Source organism: Cyclopterus lumpus, chromosome 16 (assembly GCF_009769545.1).
Source record: "Cyclopterus lumpus isolate fCycLum1 chromosome 16, fCycLum1.pri, whole genome shotgun sequence".
NCBI classification, from domain to species: Eukaryota; Metazoa; Chordata; class Actinopteri; order Perciformes; family Cyclopteridae; genus Cyclopterus; species Cyclopterus lumpus.
The window spans coordinates 195509-217792 of record NC_046981.1 but is presented as its reverse complement, the minus strand read 5'-3'; the positions used below and the strand labels follow the sequence as shown (position 1 = coordinate 217792).

The window sequence follows — 22284 nt, the reverse complement described above, 5'->3', positions numbered from 1 at the left end:
CTAGAGATTCTTTACAGTGGTGTTGGATGCCAGGGCAATGCCATCTACAGAAACCACATCACCAGATAATTGATCTCTGAGGTGTTCAGGGCCAGTAAAATAACTTCAGTTTTGTCTGAGTTTAACATCAGGAAGTTGCAGGTCATCCATGTTTTTATGTCTTTAAGACATTCTTGAATTTTAGCGAGCTGGTTGGTCTCCTCTGGTTTGATCGATAGATATAATTGAGTATCATCTGCATAGCAATGAAAGTTTATGGAGTGTTTCCTGATAATATTGCCCAAAGGAAGCATATAAAAGGAAAATAAAATTGGTCCAAGCACAGAACTTTGTGGAACTCCGTGATTAACGTTGGTGGTCATTGAGGCTTCATCGTTTACAAATACAAACTGAGATCGATCTGATAAATAGGATTTAAACCAACTTAGTGCGGTACCTGAAATGCCAATCGACTGATCCAGTCTCTGTAATAGGATGTCATGATCAAAACAAGAGAATTAAATGTGGACTCCTAAATATTAGATCTCTGTCATCTAAAGCTGTATTAGTAAATGATTTAATATCAGACAATCACATTGATTTATTGTGTCTTACTGAAACCTGGCTGAGCCATGAAGAATATGTCAGCCTAAATGAATCAACTCCTCCAAGTCATATTAATACTCACATTCCTCGAGGCACCGGCCGAGGAGGTGGAGTAGCAGCCATCTTTGACTCAAGCCTATTAATGAATCCTAAACCTAAACTAAACTACAACTCATTTGAAAGCCTTGTTCTTACATATGGCATTGACATTGAGCATTTGGAGGTCTTCCCACAGAACCCTCTTCTGTCAGACCATTACCTCATAACTTTTGAGTTTATACTCCCGGAGTATACACCGTTAGTCAAAAGTTTCTACACCAGATGTCTAACTGACAGTGCTGTAGCTACATTTAAAGAAGAGATTCCTTCTGCATTTAATAATAATAATAATAATGCATTTAATTTATATAGTGCTTTTCATAATACTCAAAGACACTTCACATAATTAAAACATCCTAAAAGCTAAAAATAAATAAATAAGAATAGCTAAAATACAGGTAAAACAAATAAAACAAATAAATAGGGACTTTGAGTCGCTCGGACCCTGATAAGAAAGAAAACAAAAACAAACAATCACACATTAAAAGCAGTTCTGAACAGGTGGGTTTTGATTTGTGATTTGAATGAGGAAAAATCAGTGCAGTCTCTGATGGGTTTGGGGAGAGAGTTCCAGAGGGAGGGGGCAGATATGGAGAAGGCTCTTTCACCCCACGTCCGGTGCTTGGTCCTATGTGGGATGGACAGGAGATCATCAGAGGAGATGGAGTGTGGTGGTGGAGCAGGTCTGTGAGGTAGGAGGGGGCCTGATGGAGTGTGGTGGTGGAGCAGGTCTGAGGTAGGAGGGGGCCTGATGGATTGTGGTGGTGGAGCAGGTCTGAGGTAGGAGGGGGCCTGATGGAGTGTGGTGGTGGAGCAGGTCTATGAGGTAGGAGGGGGCCTGATGGAGTGTGGTGGTGGAGCAGGTCTGAGGTAGGAGGGGGCCTGATGGAGTGTGGTGGTGGAGCAGGTCTGAGGTAGGAGGGGGCCTGATGGATTGTGGTGGTGGAGCAGGTCTGAGGTAGGAGGGGGCCTGATGGAGTGTGGTGGTGGAGCAGGTCTGAGGTAGGAGGGGGCCTGATGGAGTGTGGTGGTGGAGCAGGTCTGTGAGGTAGGAGGGGGCCTGATGGAGTGTGGTGGTGGAGCAGGTCTGAGAGGTAGGAGGGGGCCTGAAGGAGTGTGGTGGTGGAGCAGGTCTGAGAGGTAGGAGGGGGCCTGATGGAGTGTGGTGGTGGAGCAGGTCTGTGAGGTAGGAGGGGGCCTGATGGAGTGTGGTGGTGGAGCAGGTCTGTGAGGTAGGAGGGGGCCTGATGGAGTGTGGTGGAGCAGGTCTGTGAGGTAGGAGGGGGCCTGATGGAGTGTGGTGGTGGAGCAGGTCTGTGAGGTAGGAGGGGGCCTGATGGAGTGTGGTGGTGGAGCAGGTCTGAGAGGTAGGAGGGGGCCTGATGGAGTGTGGTGGTGGAGCAGGTCTGAGGTAGGAGGGGGCCTGATGGAGTGTGGTGGTGGAGCAGGTCTGAGGTAGGAGGGGGCCTGATGGAGTGTGGTGGTGGAGCAGGTCTGTGAGGTAGGAGGGGGCCTGATGGAGTGTGGTGGTGGAGCAGGTCTGAGAGGTAGGAGGGGGCCTGATGGAGTGTGGTGGTGGAGCAGGTCTGAGAGGTAGGAGGGGGCCTGATGGAGTGTGGTGGTGGAGCAGGTCTGTGAGGTAGGAGGGGGCCTCATGGAGTGTGGTGGTGGAGCAGGTCTGTGAGGTAGGAGGGGGCCTGATGGAGTGTGGTGGAGCAGGTCTGTGAGGTAGGAGGGGGCCTGATGGAGTGTGGTGGTGGAGCAGGTCTGAGAGGTAGGAGGGGGCCTGATGGAGTGTGGTGGTGGAGCAGGTCTGTGAGGTAGGAGGGGGCCTGATGGATTGTGGTGGTGGAGCAGGTCGGTGAGGTAGGAGGGGGCCTGATGGAGTGTGGTGGTGGAGCAGGTCTGTGAGGTAGGAGGGGGCCTGATGGAGTGTGGTGGTGGAGCAGGTCTGTGAGGTAGGAGGGGGCCTCATGGAGTGTGGTGGTGGAGCAGGTCTGTGAGGTAGGAGGGGGCCTCATGGAGTGTGGTGGTGGAGCAGGTCTGTGAGGTAGGAGGGGGCCTCATGGAGTGTGGTGGTGGAGCAGGTCTGTGAGGTAGGAGGGGGCCTGATGGAGTGTGGTGGTGGAGCAGGTCTGTGAGGTAGGAGGGGGCCTGATGGAGTGTGGTGGTGGAGCAGGTCTGTGAGGTAGGAGGGGGCCTGATGGAGTGTGGTGGTGGAGCAGGTCTGTGAGGTAGGAGGGGGCCTGATGGAGTGTGGTGGTGGAGCAGGTCTGTGAGGTAGGAGGGGGCCTGATGGAGTGTGGTGGTGGAGCAGGTCTGAGGTAGGAGGGGGCCTGATGGAGTGTGGTGGTGGAGCAGGTCTGAGGTAGGAGGGGGCCTGATTATGGAGGGCTTTGTGAGTGAGGAGAAGGATTTTGTATTGGATCCGTTGTGGGACGGGGAGCCAGTGAAGGCTCTGGAGAACAGGGGTGATGTATTGGAGTTTGTTTAGGATTTTGGAAGATGTGCCATAAAGAATACTATTGCAATAGTCAATTCTGGAGGTGATGAAGGCGTGGATTAAAGTTTCAGCAGCAGATGAGGAGAGTGATGGGCGGAGATGGGCTGAGATGTTTTTTAGGTGGAAGAAGGAGGTTCTGGTGATTTGTTTGATGTGATGTTCAAATGAGAGGTTGCTGTCAAACATGACTCCGAGGTTGCGGATGTGAGGGGAGGGAGACAGAGTGGAGTTATCGATGGTGAGGCAGAAGTTTGTTTTGGTGAGAGATTTTGGGCCGATGATAATCATATCCGATTTATCACAGTTGAGTTTGAGAAAGTTGGTTTGCATCCATGATTTAATGTCAGTGAGGCAGTTGGTCAGAGTGGAGTGAGTAGTAGTGGTAATGGCTTTTGTGGAGATGTAGAGCTGGACATCATCAGCGTAGCAGTGGAAGAGGAGACCGTGATGACGTATGATGTTTCCAAGAGGGAGCAGGTAGAGGATGAACAGAAGAGGACCAAGCACCGAACCCTGGGGGACGCCTTGAGACAGAGGAGCAGTGAGGAGGTGCAGTTGATGCTGATAAATTGTTGTCTGTTTGTTAGATATGATTTGAGCCAGGAGAGAGCAGTTCCGGTGATGTTGAGGGACGATTTGAGGCGAGAGAGAAGGATGTTGTGGTTGATGGTGTCAAAGGCTGCAGTGAGATCCAGGAGAAGGAGAATGTTGAGGTGGCCAGAGTCTGAGGAGAGGAGGAGGTCATTGGTGACTTTGAGAAGTGCTGTTTCGGTGCTGTGCTGTGAGCGGAAACCAGATTGAAATGGCTCGAACAGATCGTTGGAAATGAGGTGGGTTTTGAGTTGTGCAGCAACGACACGTTCCAGTATTTTTGACAGGAAGGGAAGATTTGAGATGGGCCGGAAATTGCTCATGGTCTCAGGGTCGAGTCCAGGTTTCTTGAGGATGGGTCTCAGGGTCGAGTCCAGGTTTCTTGAGGATGGGGGTGACAGCAGCCAGTTTAAGTGTGTCGGGGACTGAGCCGGAGTTCAGGGAGGAGTTGATTATTGCTATGATGAGTGGAGCAATGGCTGGGAGACATTCCTTGGTGAGAGTAGATGTTATGGGATCCAGGATCCAGGTGGAGCTTCTCATTCCTGTTGTGAATGAAGAGAGCTCCAAAGGGGACACAGGGGAGAACTGAGAAAGGGGGATGAATATGGGGAGAGGGGGTGGAGAGATGGAAAGGGCGGGTGAGGTCTTCAGGTTGCTGTAAATTATATACATTTTTGTATTGAAAAATGAAAGGAAAGAGTTGCACTTGTCGACTGTAAAGGATTTGGAGGTGTTGTCCCTGGGTTTGAGAAGCTTGTTTATTGTTGAGAAGAGAGCCTTTGGGTTGGAGGAGCCAGCGTGTATGAGGTGTGAGTAGTAGGTGGTCCGGGCTGAGATGAGAGCGTCTTTGTATTGTTGAAGGTAGTCAGAGTGGGCTTGGAGATGGACTGTTAAACCAGTTTTCCTGCAGAGTCTTTCAAGCTGGCGCTTACGGGATTTCATGTGGTGGAGAGCAGGAGTATACCAGGGAGCTGAGTGAGTGAATGAGACAGTTTTGGTTTTAATAGGAGCCAGCTGATCAAGACAGGAGGAGAGTGTGTTATTGTAGTAATTTACGAGATCAGAGGGATTATCAGACAGTGGGAAAGGGGAGGCCGACATGGTACTGGCAAGAGAGGCTGAAAGAGTTGTGGGGGAAATAGTTTTGAGATTTCTGAAGGATATGTTGCGCTTGGTTCTTGGGATGGGGATAGGGATGCCAATGTCCATGGTGATTCAATACCACGTCTCAATGTGACAGAGGACTCCTGTGATAACTTTAGTCCGTCCCAGATTGATCATATTGTCGATAGTGCTACAGGCTCACTGAGAATGACACTAGACTCGATAGCCCCACTGAAGAAAAAGACAGTGAGGCAAAGGAGGTTTGCTCCCTGGCTATGGAGCCGTGTATTCCAATAGACCTCAGTAGTAATGACTTCATGAATTTCTTTAATAAAAAGGTGTTAACTATTAGAGTCTAGATTGATGATCTCTTGCCCTCAACCAGTGCTGATCTGTCCTCAAGAGGAGTGGCCTTGGAAACGGCTGTATGCCCTGGTGTATATTTGGATAGCTTTTCTCCCATTAACCTAGACCAATTGTCTTCAACGGTTTCTACTTCTAAACCGTCTACCTGTCTCTTAGACCCCATCCCAATGAGGCTGCTTAAAGACGTGTTGCCTTTAATTGTCACCTCTCTGCTGGATATTGTTAATGTGTCTTTGCTAACAGGCCATGTACCACATTCCTTCAAAGTAGCTGTAATTAAACCTCTCCTGAAGAAGACCACTCTTAATCCAGAGGTGTTGGCTAACTACAGACCGATCTCTAACCTTCCCTTCCTCTCTAAGATCCTTGAGAAAGTAGTCGCAAATCAGTTGTGTGACTTTCTACATCAGAATAGTTTATTTGAGGAGTTTCAGTCAGGATTTAGAAAACACCACAGAGACAGCACTGGTGAAGATTACTAATGACCTCCTAATTGCATCAGATAAAGGACTCATCTCTGTACTGGTATTATTAGACCTTAGTGCTGATAAAGGACTTATCTCTGTACTGGTCTTGTTAGACCTTAGTGCTGCGTTCGACACCATTGATCATGACATCCTATTACAGAGACTGGATCAGTCGATTGGCATTTCAGGTACCGCACTAAGTTGGTTTAAATCCTATTTATCAGATCGATCTCAGTTTGTATTTGTAAACGATGAAGCCTCAATGACCACCAACGTTAATCACGGAGTTCCACTGTTAGGGTTGTGTGGTGTGGAGGACCCAAATGCACGCTCACGCAGCAGCCTTTAAGATTCAAAATGACGATCTTTATTTCCCTAACGGATCGGGAAGGAAAAAACAGCAAAGAATAAAACAAACAAAACAATGATCAGAATAGTCCAGCTGATCAGAAGCGAGTGTTCCCTTGCTGGAGCCGGGAGGGCAACTCAACCGAACTCTAGTCCTTGATATCAACGGGATCGGTAGAGACCTGGTGTTCCCAACATGCAGTAAGGAACCAGACTGGTGACCGGAATGATCTGACAACCCGCCAGGGAATGCCATGGTCCTTAAAACAGCTGGCAGCACTTAGGGCAACGAGTCCCAGCTGAGCCAAAGGAGAGGGGCGTGGTAGTGGGCGGAAACCGGAGGTGGGGACTGTAGACTGACAAAAGCAAAACATTAAGCACATAACAATAAACCAGACAGGAGGGGAACAAAAAGGGGAGCCAACACTAACATCAGACAGGAATCCTAACATCCACAAGGTTCTGTGCCTGGACCAATTTTATTTACCTTATATATGCAATAATATAATGGGCAACATTATCAGGAAACACCCCATACACTTTCATTGCTATGCAGATGATACTCAATTATATCTATGGATCAAACCAGAGGAGACCAACCAGCTCGCTAAAATTCAAGAATGTCTTAAAGACATAAAAACATGGATGACCTGCAACTTCCTGATGTTAAACTCAGACAAAACTGAAGTTATTTTACTCGGCTTCCACTTTCAGTCCGGGAGGCAGACACAGTCACCTCATTTAAGAATAGACTTAAGACTTTCCTCTTTAATAGTGCTTATAGTTAGGGCTGAATCAGGTTTGCCCTGGTCGAGCCCCTTGATATGCTGCTATAGGCTTATAGGCTGCTGGGGGATGTTTTAGGATACACTGAGCGCCTATCTCCCCTTCTCTCTCTACTTATGTTTCTTCCCTTTTTTCCCTGTCAAAGGTTATTTTTGGGGAGTTTTTCCTGATTCGATGTGAGGTCCTGGGACAGGGATGTCGTATGTGTACAGATTGTAAAGCCCTCTGAGGCAAATTTGTAATTTGTGATATTGGGCTATACAAAATAAACTGAATTGAAATGAATTATGGATGAATTTACATCTCTCCATTGCACCTTATTAACTCTGCTTCCTCCCCGGAGTCGTTGTGACTTCACGTCTCATAGGGTCCATTGGACCTGGAGGTGTCTGATGCTGGTGAGCCGGCCTCCCATTGGCCCTGCTGATGCCCCGCCCCCCCTCCTCTCTACCTCCTTCTGTTTCATGGATTGGAGTTCCATTCATACATTGTCATATTCATGTAATGTGTTTATGTAACTCTGTAACTCTGTTCATCTGGTCACATGACATCTATTCTTCTGTCCATCCGGGGAGAGGGATCCTCCTCTGTTGCTCTCCTGAAGGTTTCTTCCCTTTTTTCCCTGTCAAAGGTTATTTTTGGGGAGTTTTTCCTCATCCAATGTGAGGTCATGGGTCAGGGATGTCGTATGTGTACAGATTCTAAAGCCCTCTGAGGCAAATTTGTAATTTGTGATATTGGGCTATACAAAATAAACTGAATTGAAGACTAGGGGGAGTTTAGCTAGTCTCTTATTAGGCAGTTAGCGGGACGGGATTTCAGTGACGTTTTGGCTGTTTATGGAACGTTTGATCTGTGGCTGTCGGGTTGGCGAAGGTCAAAAAAACCTATTTGGGTTGTTCAGGCGAGTAAGAAATATTTTTTGGGGTTGTTATGGCTAGTGTTGAGGACTTTGTGAGAGCTCCATCGGAGGAGTTCTTGGAACGTTGTTCGCGGGATCAGTTGGTGAAAATTGCTGAGCATTGAAGGAGAACATGAGAAGCATCTTTTTTGCAAGTGGACATTAAAAGACTTGAACTAGTAGAGCGCAGGTTGAGACTGAGGGATGGTCATGCATCTTCACGGGATTTTGATGTTGCCGTTAATCTGAGGTTGGTTCCTCCGTTTTGTGAACAAGACCCAGATATCTTTTTCTTGCTTTTTGAGCGGGTAGCAGAGAGTAGAGGCTGGTTGGATGCTGAGCGTACGTTACTCTTACAATGCATTCTAACAAGACTACAACTCTGCTTCTGCTTCCTGATCTGGACTCTGGGTTGACGGGCCACGGCAAGACCTGGATTGGGTTCAATGTGTACTGTCTTTAACACCAGAGGCTACATCAGTGTTACAGGGTGAATAGAGTATTTATCTCCTGGTGAGGTCATCAGAAGTTTATGTTGTATACTTTTCCTCAACACATTTCTCCTTAACACATTGCTCCTCATTACATTGCTCTTCAACACATTGCTCCTCATTACATTGCTCCTCAACACATTGCTCCTCATTACATTGCTCCTCCACACATTGCTCCACACATTGCTCCTCCACACATTGCTTCCATAGTGCAGCGTCATAGATCCAATGAGTGAGTATTCTCTGCTAAAGTTACATCTTTTCACTCTTTCTTAAACTACTTCTCACTAGTTGGACTGTTTTATTTCATGTTTGTGCATGAAATCCCTATTGAGTATTTAAAAAGTCTGAAGTTACTGAATAGTTATGCATGTTGTATTACTCGTGTCCTTAAGATGCACTTTGTGGTTTTTAATTGACTGTAAAGTAATTGACTGATATTCTGAACCCTCAGGTTCAAACTGCACCATCTTTAGATTAAATACATACGACAAGGTGAACATGTTCCTCGATTTGGGTCTCGGCTTGTCATTCAGAGGTGATGGGGGGGGGTCCCTGCCGGACCAGTGGAGAACCACTTCCCCAGACTAGTGGAGAACGACTGCCCCAGACTAGTTAAGAACCACTGCCCCAGACCAGTGGAGAACCACTGCCCCAGACTAGTGGAGAACCACTGCCCCAGACTAGTTAAGAACCACTGCCCCAGACCAGTGGAGAACCACTGCCCCAGACCAGTGGAGAACCACTGCCCCAGACTAGTGGAGAACCACTGCCCCAGACTAGTTAAGAACCACTGCCCCAGACCAGTGGAGAACCACTGCCCCAGACTAGTTGAGAACCACGGCCCCAGACTAGTTGAGAACCACGGCCCCAGACCAGTGGAGAACCACGGCCCCAGACTAGTGGAGAACCACTGCCCCAGACTAGTTGAGAACCACTGCCCGAGACTAGTGGAGAACCACGGCCCCAGACCAGTGGAGAACCACAGCCCCAGACTAGTTGAGAACCACTGCCCCAGACCAGTGGAGAATCACGGCCCCAGACTAGTGGAGAACCACTGCCCCAGACTAGTTGAGAACCACTGCCCCAGACTAGTGGAGAACCACTGCCCCAGACTAGTTGAGAACCACTGCCCCAGACTAGTTGAGAACCACTGCTCCAGACTAGTGGAGAACCACTGCTCCAGACTAGTTGAGAACCACTGCCCCAGACCAGTGGAGAACCACTGCCCCAGACTATTTGAGAACCACTGCCCCAGACTAGTGGAGAACCACTGCCCCAGACCAGTGGAGAACCACTGCCCCAGACTATTTGAGAACCACTGCCCCAGACTAGTGGAGAACCACGGCCCCAGACCAGTGGAGAACCACTGCCCCAGACTAGTGGAGAACCACGGCCCCAGACCAGTGGAGAACCACTGCCCCAGACTAGTTGAGAACCACGGCCCCAGACCAGTGGAGAACCACTGCCCCAGACTAGTTGAGAACCACTGCCCCAGACCAGTGGAGAACCACTGCCCCAGACTAGTGGAGAACCACGGCCCCAGACCAGTGGAGAACCACTGCCCCAGACTAGTTGAGAACCACGGCCCCAGACTAGTTGAGAACCACTGCCCCAGACTAGTGGAGAACCACGGCCCCAGACCAGAGGAGAACCACTGCCCCAGACTAGTGGAGAACCACGGCCCCAGACCAGTGGAGAACCACTGCTCCAGACTAGTTGAGAACCACTGCCCCAGACCAGTGGAGAACCACTGCCCCAGACCAGTGGAGAACCACTGCCCCAGACTAGTTGAGAACCACTGCCCCAGACTAGTGGAGAACCACGGCCCCAGACCAGTGGAGAACCACTGCCCCAGACTAGTGGAGAACCACGGCCCCAGACCAGTGGAGAACCACTGCCCCAGACTAGTTGAGAACCACGGCCCCAGACTAGTTGAGAACCACTGCCCCAGACCAGTGGAGAACCACTGCCCCAGACTAGTTGAGAACCACGGCCCCAGACCAGTGGAGAACCACTGCCCCAGACCAGTGGAGAACCACTGCCCCAGACCAGTAGAGAACCACTGCCCCAGACTAGTTGAGAACCACGGCCCCAGACCAGTGGAGAACCACTGCCCCAGAGCAGCTCTATCTGTTATTAACGTCGGACCTTTGAAGTATCAGTCCGGGTGTGAATGTATGACCGTTGGACCTTGAACGCATCAGCCCCTTGTGTAGAGTCACGTGGTGCACGCCTCTTCCTCCAGACCGGTTAAAACCGACAGAAAGCCGCCGGAGTTCTGCTGCGGAGCTTCGTGGAGAAGCAGGTCCTCCAGGCTGCACACAGTGAGACCTCCACACACACACACGGCTGTTCTGTCCACTATGTCCTCGCTCTGTGTCCTGAGGACTCGCTGCTTCCTCCGGCAGTTCGTGCCCGGTCCCTCCGCCATGCAGAGGCACTACAGCCTGGACGTCTCCGCTCCGCTGCTCCGGACGCGGGGCTACGTGGATGGCCGATGGGTCTCCGCAGCCTCGGAGTTCCCTGTCCTGGACCCGGCCACCGGGGAGGAGATCGCCCGGGTGTCCGACTGTGGCCCCGCGGAGGCCAAGCGGGCTGTGGAGGCGGCGCACCGGGCGTTTCAGTCGTGGAAGCGGTGCACCGCGAAGGTACGTCCGCCTCTCTCCTGGCAACCGGACTCCATTCGAAAAACATCCATTTAACATCCATGTTGCAAATCCTTTAGAAAACACCAAGGACTGTGTCAGTGCACGACATTTTATTAACTAAAAGGAACCAGAGTTTAATTCGGCTTGCACATAATTCACCAAACATCACACTCATTAAATTAAATGGTATAAATAGTTTCATGATGCATGAACGTATATGAAACTAATGTGTATATATATATATATATATATATATATATATATATATATGTATGTATATATATATATATGTATGTATGTATGTATGTATGTATGTATATATACGTGTGTGTGTATGGCATCAGACACCTCCAGGTCCAATGGACCCTATGAGACGTGAAGTCACAACGACTCCGGGGAGGAAGCAGAGTTAATAAGGTGCAATGGAGAGATGTAAATTCATCCATAAGGAGAGAGAGAAGAGGAGATAGGTGCTCAGTGTATCCTAAAACATCCCCCAGCAGCCTTAAGCCAATAGCAGCATATCAAGGGGCTGGACCAGGGCAAACCTGATTCAGCCCTAACTATAAGCACTATCAAAGAGGAAAGTCTTAAGTCTAGTCTTAAATGAGGTGACTGTGTCTGCCTCCAGGACTGAAAGTGGAAGCTGGTTCCATAAAAGAGGAGCTTGATAACTGAAGGCTCTGGCTCCCATCCTACTTTTTAGGACCCTAGGAACCACAAGTAGCCCCGCATTTAGTGAGCGCAGCTCTTTAGTGGGGCAATATGGTACTACAAGCTCCTTAAGATATGATGGTGCATCACCAATCAAGGCTTTGTAGGTGAGGAGAAGAATTTTAAATGTGATTCTTGATATATATATATATATATATATATATATATATATATATATATATATATATATATATATATATATATATATATATAAATAAATAATGTCAAGCATATACTGTATTTCTTTTTCCATTACTCTGCGTTTCTGTTCCGACACCGGGTAAAAACGCTGGCGGATTGGCTGCGCCCCACCCACGTCAATGTCGTGCTCTATCAAATGTGTTGTTAATCAGAGCAGTCAACTCTGTAAAATGCTCCTTTGCCAAGTGCCCAAACAAGGACTCCAAGTTAGCCAGCGTTTCAGAATTCTTTAACCGGCCCTGCAACAGACTTTCATCAGGGCAAAACACCCCATCATCCTCATGTACCGTCAAATTAACCAGCGACTGTCGTCCCACAGTACCTGCCATTAGCACAGGTCTGACAGCCTAACATGATCAATCAAATTTCGAGGGGCTTCAGGTTGGGAAACCGGATCATGCAGCAAGTGGCCTGCGCACTGCATGCCCAAACATAAGTTTGTTCGGGCTAAACCCAGTGCTCTCCTGCACAACCTCTCTGGCAGCTAACAGCAACCAGGGAAGCCCCTCCTCCCAGTCTTGATTTAACTCAACGCAATAGCCCCGCAACAGAAACTTAAGGGTTTGGTGAAATCACACTTTGGCTCTGAGCATGATATGGACAAGCTTGATTATGTTTCACCCGCTGCTTCAAGACTTGAGAAAACAAATGGGAGGAAAAGTTGGAACCCTGGTGACTTTGAACAACCTTTGGAATTCCAAAGATGGAAATGAACTGAGTCAGAGCTTTAACCACACATCTAGCTGTAATGGTGCGCAACGGATAGGCAGCGTGATACCTTGTACTTTGACACATAACTGTAAGCAAATAGTTACTTCCAAACTTTGAACGGGACCAACACAATCAATGATTAGATGCTCAAATGGCTGAGCAACTGCGGGAATTGGGGCCAGTGGAGTCCAGCTTGATGGTCTGGTTAGGCTTACCCGTCATCTGACATGTATGACATGTTTTGATATAATAAAACACATCTCTCTTCATTCGAGGCCAAAAAAAATACCTGAGAACATAGTGGTACGTCTTTCGAACCCCCATATGCCCAAATTGATCGTGTGACGTCCTCAGCACCACTTCCCGGAATTTTGATGGGACCACAACCTGAAAAACAGGGTTACCCACGAAGTTCTCCCCGTGCGGCATCCATTCCTCACCAACAAATCATCTTGCAGAAGAGAACCCTTTGCAGCACTTTTCCCGTCGACCCTCGATAGCACTTGGTCGAACAGCTCCCTAAGCGCAGGATCAGCCTGCTGCTCAGCCGCCAAGCCGCTGCGGGAAACAGACAAAAGAGAGTTGGGTGTGTACACAGAGAAAACCAAACTCATCTGTGATCGTCTGCTCAACTTCAGGTTCTGCCTCTCCACGGCACATAGCCCGGGTAACTGCACAAGCTGTAAAAACCAGGGAACGACCGCGCATTCTCATCAGGTACCTTTGGAACCGAGGGAAAATATGTTACTATAGGAGGTGGCGGACCGTCAGCCCATACACGGTTACCAGCCAGGTCGTTTCCCAGAATGATATCCACCCCTCTAATTGGCAATGCAGGACGTACATCCATGGCCACCTCGCCCTGAACCAAACCACAGTCGAGCCCTTAGCCTATGCAATGGTACAGGCAATATATTTAAACCCATTCCCCGCATTAAAATGCACTCCCCGGTGTTAGTTTCTTGAGAGAGGCAGCACAGAACTCACAACGAATGAATTAAAAGCCCCTGTATCCCTCAATATCTTTACTGGTACCCTGATCTCACTCCCAGGCAGTGACACATGGCCAGTAGACACAACCGAAGAACCTAGACCCTTCCAAGTTGCAATCCTCTCCCGGTTCTACCTGCTCACAGGAAGGAAACACACAGGGAGGAACTACATGACTGACCGTTTGGACCGGAACAGCCAGTGCGGCAGGTTTAACATTCCCACCACCGATCCCACTGTTTGAACGTGTCCTAACAGGGCATTCAGCCTTCCAATGTAAATTATTAACAATATAAATAACTTCCTGTTCTCGGTTAATATTTTCCACTCTTAGACATTAATGAGACAGATGGATCAAAGCTCTCCTTTGGTTTTCACTAAGGAAACATATTATTATTTTAACTTTGACTACCAACAAGATTCAGTCAGCTGACCCCTGAAGTCATGTGATCGGTCGTCATGTGATTGGTCGTCCTGTAGGAGCGCAGCGTCGTGTTGAGGAGATGGTTCGACCTGCTGATGCTGCACAAAGACGATCTGGCCAAACTCATCACGTTTGAATGTGTGAGTATCATGTCGAAGAAAACCCAGACCAGAGGACTAAACCGTCTGCCTGTCTGACTGCCCGTCTGTCTTGCAGGGTAAACCCATGCATGAGTCTCTCGGGGAGGTGGCGTACTCCGCCTCCTTCCTGGAGTGGTTCTCAGAGGAGGCGAGGCGGGTTTATGGAGACCTGGTCCCGTCGCCTGCCAAAGACCGAAAGATCCTCCTCCTTAAACAGCCTGTGGGCGTGGCCTCCATAATCACACCGGTGAGTCGGCCAATCACAAGCTTGTCAGGAGACTACATGTCGCCTGCTTATACGGGATGAACTGTCATAACTTTATTAATCCTCAACATGTTAATGTGTCCAACACCTTCTGACCGAATGGCTGCAGAACTACAGACTGTTGGCTAATGCTAAGCTAACATGCTAAACTAACAAGCTTAGGACTCAAGGTGAACCCAGAGTGAGATTAGTTTGAGACTTTTGCACCTTTCAGGAAATGAGTGCTGGATCTTTATGAACTTGTTTAGAAGCACACAATAATCTAATAAGACTCCTAGTTTAATACATATAAGTATTATTAGTGTTCTGTTATGTTATAGACTGTTGCTTTAACTAAACCAATCCTTCCAAAAATAATCATGCATGATGCCAGTCAAGGTCTGAACACATTTACAAGAAGAAACATTTGAAATTGTCATAGGAACACCTACTTAAAAAAAAGTTTTAGACAATAAAGTCTTCTCCTTACACGCAAACGGCTCAAATTTTCATCAGATCGGTGGTGTAGTGGTATATGTATTCGCCTTGTGACGCGGAGAACTGTGTTCGAATCCAGGCCAGGGTTCATTTTTGCCTGGTCTAGACTTCACGTGGAGATGCATGTATATGTTCACATTCTCAAAGCGCCACCTACTGGCTCAACTGGACTTGCTCGAATCTGCACCAAACTTGTCGTGCTTGTTACAAGTCACGGCCTGAAGATATCGACAAGCTTATTTTCACTCAGTCAAAGCGCCACCTAACGGCGTAAGAAAATCAGCATGACAAACGATAAAACGTCCGCCTGACGGCCCTGCGTTCTCGGCCAAGCGGGCCGGCGCCCCCGACTGGCGCAGATGAGCGAGGGCCCGTTCATCGCTGCTCGCAGCTTTTATTATTATTATTATTATTATTATTATTATTATTATTATTATTATTATTATTACTGCTGCTCCACAGTGGAACTTCCCCAGCGCGATGATCACCAGGAAGGCGGCCGCCGCTCTGGCTGCCGGCTGCACGGTGGTGGTGAAACCGGCCGAGGACACGCCACTGTCTGCTCTGGCTCTGGCTGAGGTGGGCTCCCCGAACATCTTCTTCTTCTTCACCTTCTACCTTCCTGTGAATGACAGCAATGACTTCCTGTTCTGCAGCTGGCGGAGCAGGCGGGGGTCCCTGCGGGGGTCTTTAACGTAGTCCCGTGCTCCAGAGAGAAGGCTGCCTCAGTCGGGGAGGTTCTCTGCACCGACCCCCTAGTGGCCAAGATCTCCTTTACTGGATCCACCGCCACTGGCAAGGTGAGCCCCGAGATCCGGCCTGCTGCCCCCTGCTGGGGGTCTCTAAGATGGGGCCTTACTCGCGCTCTCCAGAAAGATGACCACGGCTTTGTTCATCCGCGCAGCAGACTTCATGCTGCCGTGGCCGACCAGCTCCCCCACCGCCAGGCTGCAGTCCTCCACTGAACACGGAAACACGGGCGAGATTCTAATCCCGTGTTTCCTGGTTAGGTAGTGCAGCCCCATGCTAGCGCAACACCTATGGGGTGCAGCCGAGCAGCACGCGCTGCTCGGCTGCACCCCGACACAGTGAGAGTGAGAGAATATATAGTGTTCATTCCATTAGGTCTTTTATATATAAATAAAAGCAACAGAACAGTGCAATAATTTATTTATATATAGTGTATTTATACTTATTTACTTCTGCTCTCAGGTGCTGCTGAAACTGGCTGCTGACACTGTGAAGAAGGCGTCCATGGAGCTGGGAGGCCACGCCCCCTTCATCGTGTTCGACAGCGCTGACGTCGACAAGGCGGTGGGTGGAGCCATGGCCTCCAAGTTCAGGAACTCCGGACAGGTGACACAAGTGTTCTGGATGAAGCTCGCCGTGAAGCTGTGGCGGTTTGACCATCTCCTCCTCTTCTCGTAGACGTGCGTGTGTTCCAACCGCTTCCTGGTGCAGAGCGGCATCCACGACCGCTTCATGGACCAGCTGGGCCGAGCCATGGACGCCCAGCTGGTCCTGGGCCACGGCTCAGAGCCCGGCACCACCCAGGGCCCGCTCATCAACGCCAGAGCTGCAGAGAAGGTTGTTATTATTATTATTATTATTATTATTATTATAGCTTATAGAAGGTTAGCCTGCTTATTGATTTATTACATTTACTTCATACCATCTAAAATCACTAACTATGAACCTGAATCAGCCCCACCTATACGCCTGAACCAGCCCCACCTATACACCTAAACCAGCCCCACCTATACACCTGAACCAGCCCCACCTATACACCTAAACCAGCCCCACCTATACACCTGAACCAGCCCCACCTATACACCTAAACCAGCCCCACCTATACACCTGAACCAGCCCCACCTATAAACCTAAACCAGCCCCACCTATACGCCTGAACCAGCCCCACCTATAAACCTAAACCAGCCCCACCTATACACCTGAACCAGCCCCACCTATACACCTAAACCAGCCCCACCTATACACCTGAACCAGCCCCACCTATAAACCTAAACCAGCCCCACCTATACGCCTGAACCAGCCCCACCTATAAACCTAAACCAGCCCCACCTATACACCTGAACCAGCCCCACCTATAAACCTAAACCAGCCCCACCTATACGCCTGAACCAGCCCCACCTATACACCTGAACCAGCCCCACCTATACACCTAAACCAGCCCCACCTATACACCTAAACCAGCCCCACCTATACGCCTGAACCAGCCCCACCTATAAACCTGAACCAGCCCCACCTATACGCCTAAACCAGCCCCACCTATACGCCTGAACCAGCCCCACCTATAAACCTAAACCAGCCCCACCTATACACCTGAACCAGCCCCACCTATACACCTAAACCAGCCCCACCTATACACCTGAACCAGCCCCACCTATAAACCTAAACCAGCCCCACCTATACGCCTGAACCAGCCCCACCTATAAACCTAAACCAGCCCCACCTATACACCTGAACCAGCCCCACCTATACACCTAAACCAGCCCCACCTATACACCTGAACCAGCCCCACCTATAAACCTAAACCAGCCCCACCTATACGCCTGAACCAGCCCCACCTATACACCTGAACCAGCCCCACCTATACACCTGAACCAGCCCCACCTATACACCTAAACCAGCCCCACCTATAAACCTAAACCAGCCCCACCTATACGCCTGAACCAGCCCCACCTATACACCTGAACCAGCCCCACCTATAAACCTGAACCAGCCCCACCTATACGCCTATACCAGCCCCACCTATACGCCTGAACCAGCCCCACCTATACGCCTAAACCAGCCCCACCTATACGCCTAAACCTGCCCCACCTATACGCCTGAACCAGCCCCACCTATACACCTAAACCAGCTCCACCTATACACCTAAACCAGCCCCACCTATACGCCTAAACCAGCCCCACCTATACGCCTGAACCAGCCCCACCTATACGTCTGAACCAGACCCACCTATACGCCTGAACCAGCCCCACCTATACACCTGAACCAGCCCCACCTATACGCCTGAACCAGCCCCACCTATACGCCTGAACCAGCCCCACCTATACGCCTAAACCAGCCCCACCTATACGCCTGAACCAGCCCCACCTATACGCCTAAACCAGCCCCACCTATACACCTGAACCAGCCCCACCTATACGCCTGAACCAGCCCCACCTATACGCCTGAACCAGCCCCACCTATACGCCTGAACCAGCCCCACCTATACGCCTGAACCAGCCCCACCTATACGCCTAAACCAGCCCCACCTATACCAGCCCCACCTATACACCTGAACCAGCCCCACCTATACGTCTGAACCAGCCCCACCTATACACCTGAACCAGCCCCACCTATAAACCTAAACCAGCCCCACCTATACGCCTGAACCAGCCCCACCTATAAACCTAAACCAGCCCCACCTATACACCTGAACCAGCCCCACCTATACACCTAAACCAGCCCCACCTATACACCTGAACCAGCCCCACCTATAAACCTAAACCAGCCCCACCTATACGCCTGAACCAGCCCCACCTATACACCTGAACCAGCCCCACCTATACACCTAAACCAGCCCCACCTATAAACCTAAACCAGCCCCACCTATACGCCTGAACCAGCCCCACCTATACACCTGAACCAGCCCCACCTATACACCTAAACCAGCCCCACCTATACGCCTGAACCAGCCCCACCTATAAACCTGAACCAGCCCCACCTATACGCCTATACCAGCCCCACCTATACGCCTGAACCAGCCCCACCTATACGCCTAAACCAGCCCCACCTATACGCCTAAACCAGCCCCACCTATACGCCTAAACCTGCCCCACCTATACGCCTGAACCAGCCCCACCTATATGCCTGAACCAGCCCCACCTATACACCTGAACCAGCCCCACCTATACACCTAAACCAGCCCCACCTATACACCTAAACCAGCTCCACCTATACACCTAAACCAGCCCCACCTATACGCCTGAACCAGCCCCACCTATACGCCTAAACCAGCCCCACCTATACGCCTGAACCAGCCCCACCTATACGCCTGAACCAGCCCCACCTATACGCCTGAACCAGACCCACCTATACGCCTGAACCAGCCCCACCTATACACCTGAACCAGCCCCACCTATACGCCTGAACCAGCCCCACCTATACGCCTAAACCAGCCCCACCTATACCAGCCCCACCTATACACCTGAACCAGCCCCACCTATACACCTAAACCAGCCCCACCTATACGCCTGAACCAGCCCCACCTATACACCTAAACCAGCCCCACCTATACGCCTATACCAGCCCCACCTATATGCCTGAACCAGCCCCACCTATACGCCTGAACCAGCCCCACCTATACGCCTAAACCAGCCCCACCTATACGCCTAAACCAGCCCCACCTATACGCCTAAACCAGCCCCACCTATACGCCTGAACCAGCCCCACCTATACGCCTGAACCAGCCCCACCTATACGCCTGAACCAGCCCCACCTATACGCCTGAACCAGCCCCACCTATACGCCTGAACCAGCCCCACCTATACGCCTGAACCAGCCCCACCTATACGCCTGAACCAGCCCCACCTATACGCCTGAACCAGCCCCACCTATACGGCTGAACCAGCCCCACCTATACGCCTGAACCAGCCCCACCTATACGCCTGAACCAGCCCCACCTATACGCCTGAACCAGCCCCACCTATACGTCTGAACCAGCCCCACCTATACACCTGAACCAGCCCCACCTATACGCCTGAACCAGCCCCACCTATACGCCTGAACCAGCCCCACCTATACACCTGAGCCAGCATCCCAGCTGAAGCTCTTGAACTCGTATGGTTCTCAGGTGGTCCACCAGATCTCGGATGCTGTGTCCCGGGGAGCCACGGTGCTGAGAGGAGGAAAGCGTCTGGAGAGGTCCTTCATGGAGCCCACGCTGCTGGCCGGCGTCACCACGGACATGATCTGCACCCAGGAGGAGACCTTCGGCCCGCTGCTGCCCGTCATCAGGTCTCCTGGCGTGCTATTCCTGTTACGACATACTGGCATTTGTTTGAGGACTTTCTATAAAAGGGATTTTCTTTTTGACTTTCTTTTAATACATATCTTATGACCTTTTTCATATTTTAAGACCTACTATACTGTGACCTTTTCATGCTATTCTTTCAAAAGTTCCTCATAGATGGTCTCATACAGATCGTTTATTATAGGACTTTAGGCCTTTATTGTCGTCCTCAATAAAAGTTGTTTTTGTTGCTCTAGTTGTTGTGCAGCTGCATTGAAATAAAAGGGAGTTTTAAAAACACAAACTTTATTATTGATTATATTATGTGACGAGATAACAAGGAGAGCTTCTGCTTGTGTTCCCGAAGACGACCAACCAGAAGTTTGTGTTTGTGGTCTCCAGGTTCGACACGGAGGAAGAAGCTCTGGCTATCGCTAACGCCAGCAGCGTCGGGCTGGCAGGTGAGTGACCTGCATAGGTTAGGGTCAAGAACTATAGTGAGAGGGTTAGGGTCAAGAACTATAGTGAGAGGGTTAGGGTCAAGAACTATAGTGAGGGTTAGGGTCAAGAACTATAGTGAGAGGGTTAGGGTCAAGAACTATAGTGAGAGGGTTAGGGTCAAGAACTATAGTGAGAGGGTTAGGGTCAATAACTATAGTGAGAGGGTTAGGGTCAATAACTATAGTGAGGGTTAGGGTCAAGAACTATAGTGAGAGGGTTAGGGTCAAGAACTATAGTGAGAGGGTTAGGGTCAATAACTATAGTGAGAGGGTTAGGGTCAATAACTATAGTGAGGGTTAGGGTCAAGAACTATAGTGAGGGTTAGGGTCAAGAACTATAGTGAGAGGGTTAGGGTCAAGAACTATAGTGAGAGGGTTAGGGTCAAGAACTATAGTGAGAGGGTTAGGGTCAAGAACTATAGTGAGAGGGTTAGGGTCAAGAACTATAGTGAGGGGTTAGGGTCAAGAACTATAGTGAGAGGGTTAGGGTCAATAACTATAGTGAGAGGGTTAGGGTCAATAACTATAGTGAGAGGGTTAGGGTCAAGAACTATAGTGAGAGGGTTAGGGTCAAGAACTATAGTGAGAGGGTTAGGGTCAAGAACTATAGTGAGAGGGTTAGGGTCAAGAACTATAGTGAGGGGTTAGGGTCAAGAACTATAGTGAGAGGGTTAGGGTCAAGAACTATAGTGAGAGGGTTAGGGTCAAGAACTATAGTGAGAGGGTTAGGGTCAAGAACTATAGTGAGAGGGTTAGGGTCAAGAACTATAGTGAGAGGGTTAGGGTCAAGAACTATAGTTAGGGTCAAGAACTATAGAGCCGTTATTTCACCTACATATATTATTATTATTGTTATATGTATTATAATGTAGTATATTGTTATATATTATAATTATAAATGATGATGTATTCTAACTCTCGGTTGCTCTCCATCCTCAGGTTACTTCTTCTCGCAGGACGTCAGTCAGATCTGGCGCGTGACGGAGGCGCTGGAGGTGGGGATGGTGGCCATCAACGAGGGCCTCCTGTCCACCCCGGAGGCCACGTTCGGCGGAGTCAAGCAGTCCGGTTTGGGCATCGAAGGCGGCAAGTACGGCATCAACGAATACCTGGAGGTCAAGTACATGTGCTTTGGAGGCCTCCAGCCCTGAACCGGGATGAGGATGGACTACGCAGTCATGAAGGGAGTCAGGGTCATCATGAAGGTCTCAGCTGTTAGATGAACCCAGAATCAAGTCCATATAAAAGACAGCTGGTTGGTAGTTTGGTGGTCTTTATAAATATCTAGATATAGATATGATATCTAGATATATCTATATCTAGACGCCCTCATTAAATAAGAACATAGATAACATCATGCTTATAAAGACATCAAGAGCAGCATCTTGTGTTGTTGGTGAAGCTAGGTAGCTTAGCATTACACTGTTCAGATGGTTACTATAGTAACATTACACTTTATTATAATAGTTCCAGTTGAAATAGAAACCTCCTGCTCTGACCTTTGTCTCTCTTAACAGTTTAGTGAGAACTGAACTAAAGCCCTATTAATGTTTTTATGACACAAAGCTGACTCATAGAGTAATACTGAGTTATTTGTTTGTACAGTAGATTGTTCTTGATTGTAATAAACCATAATCATAGTTGATGTGAAATAAATCATTTTGTATTAATTGAATATTAAAGAGGACATTGTAATGTTTAGTGTGTGTTTTTGTTATGGCTCATAACGAGCAGTGAAATATGGCCTGATCGGTTATTATTATTTCATGAGACAATTAGTTTGACGGAGCTCTGCAGCTTCACCTTGACTCACACCTGATTTACATGTTCCAGTACAACCAGCAGTCAACTGCTTTATGGCCGTCAGTTCTACATTTGAAAACATGAATTTAAAACTATTTTATTATGAAAACACATGCAGAACAGGTTTTATTGTGTGATGTATGTAATGAT

At 49.1% G+C, this 22284-nt stretch overlaps 1 protein-coding gene across 2 annotated transcripts; it reads left to right on the top strand.

Annotated features, from left to right (window-relative positions):
- Positions 1-10446: 10446 nt before the first annotated feature.
- aldh5a1 (aldehyde dehydrogenase 5 family, member A1 (succinate-semialdehyde dehydrogenase)) lies at positions 10447-22032 on the top strand. Of its 2 annotated transcripts, XM_034553973.1 has the most exons (11): positions 10447-10571; positions 10656-10895; positions 13992-14075; positions 14152-14322; positions 15280-15396; positions 15474-15617; positions 16030-16173; positions 16246-16404; positions 19673-19836; positions 20234-20292; positions 21271-22032. In XM_034553973.1, the coding sequence occupies exons 2-11, from the start codon at positions 10677-10679 to the stop codon at positions 21480-21482; spliced, it is 1473 nt and encodes a 490-aa protein (XP_034409864.1). In that variant the 5' UTR covers positions 10447-10571; positions 10656-10676; the 3' UTR covers positions 21483-22032. The 2 variants fall into 2 exon arrangements, with proteins under 2 accessions (XP_034409864.1, XP_034409863.1); XM_034553972.1 differs by having other exon boundaries at positions 10462-10895.
- Positions 22033-22284: the final 252 nt, after the last annotated feature.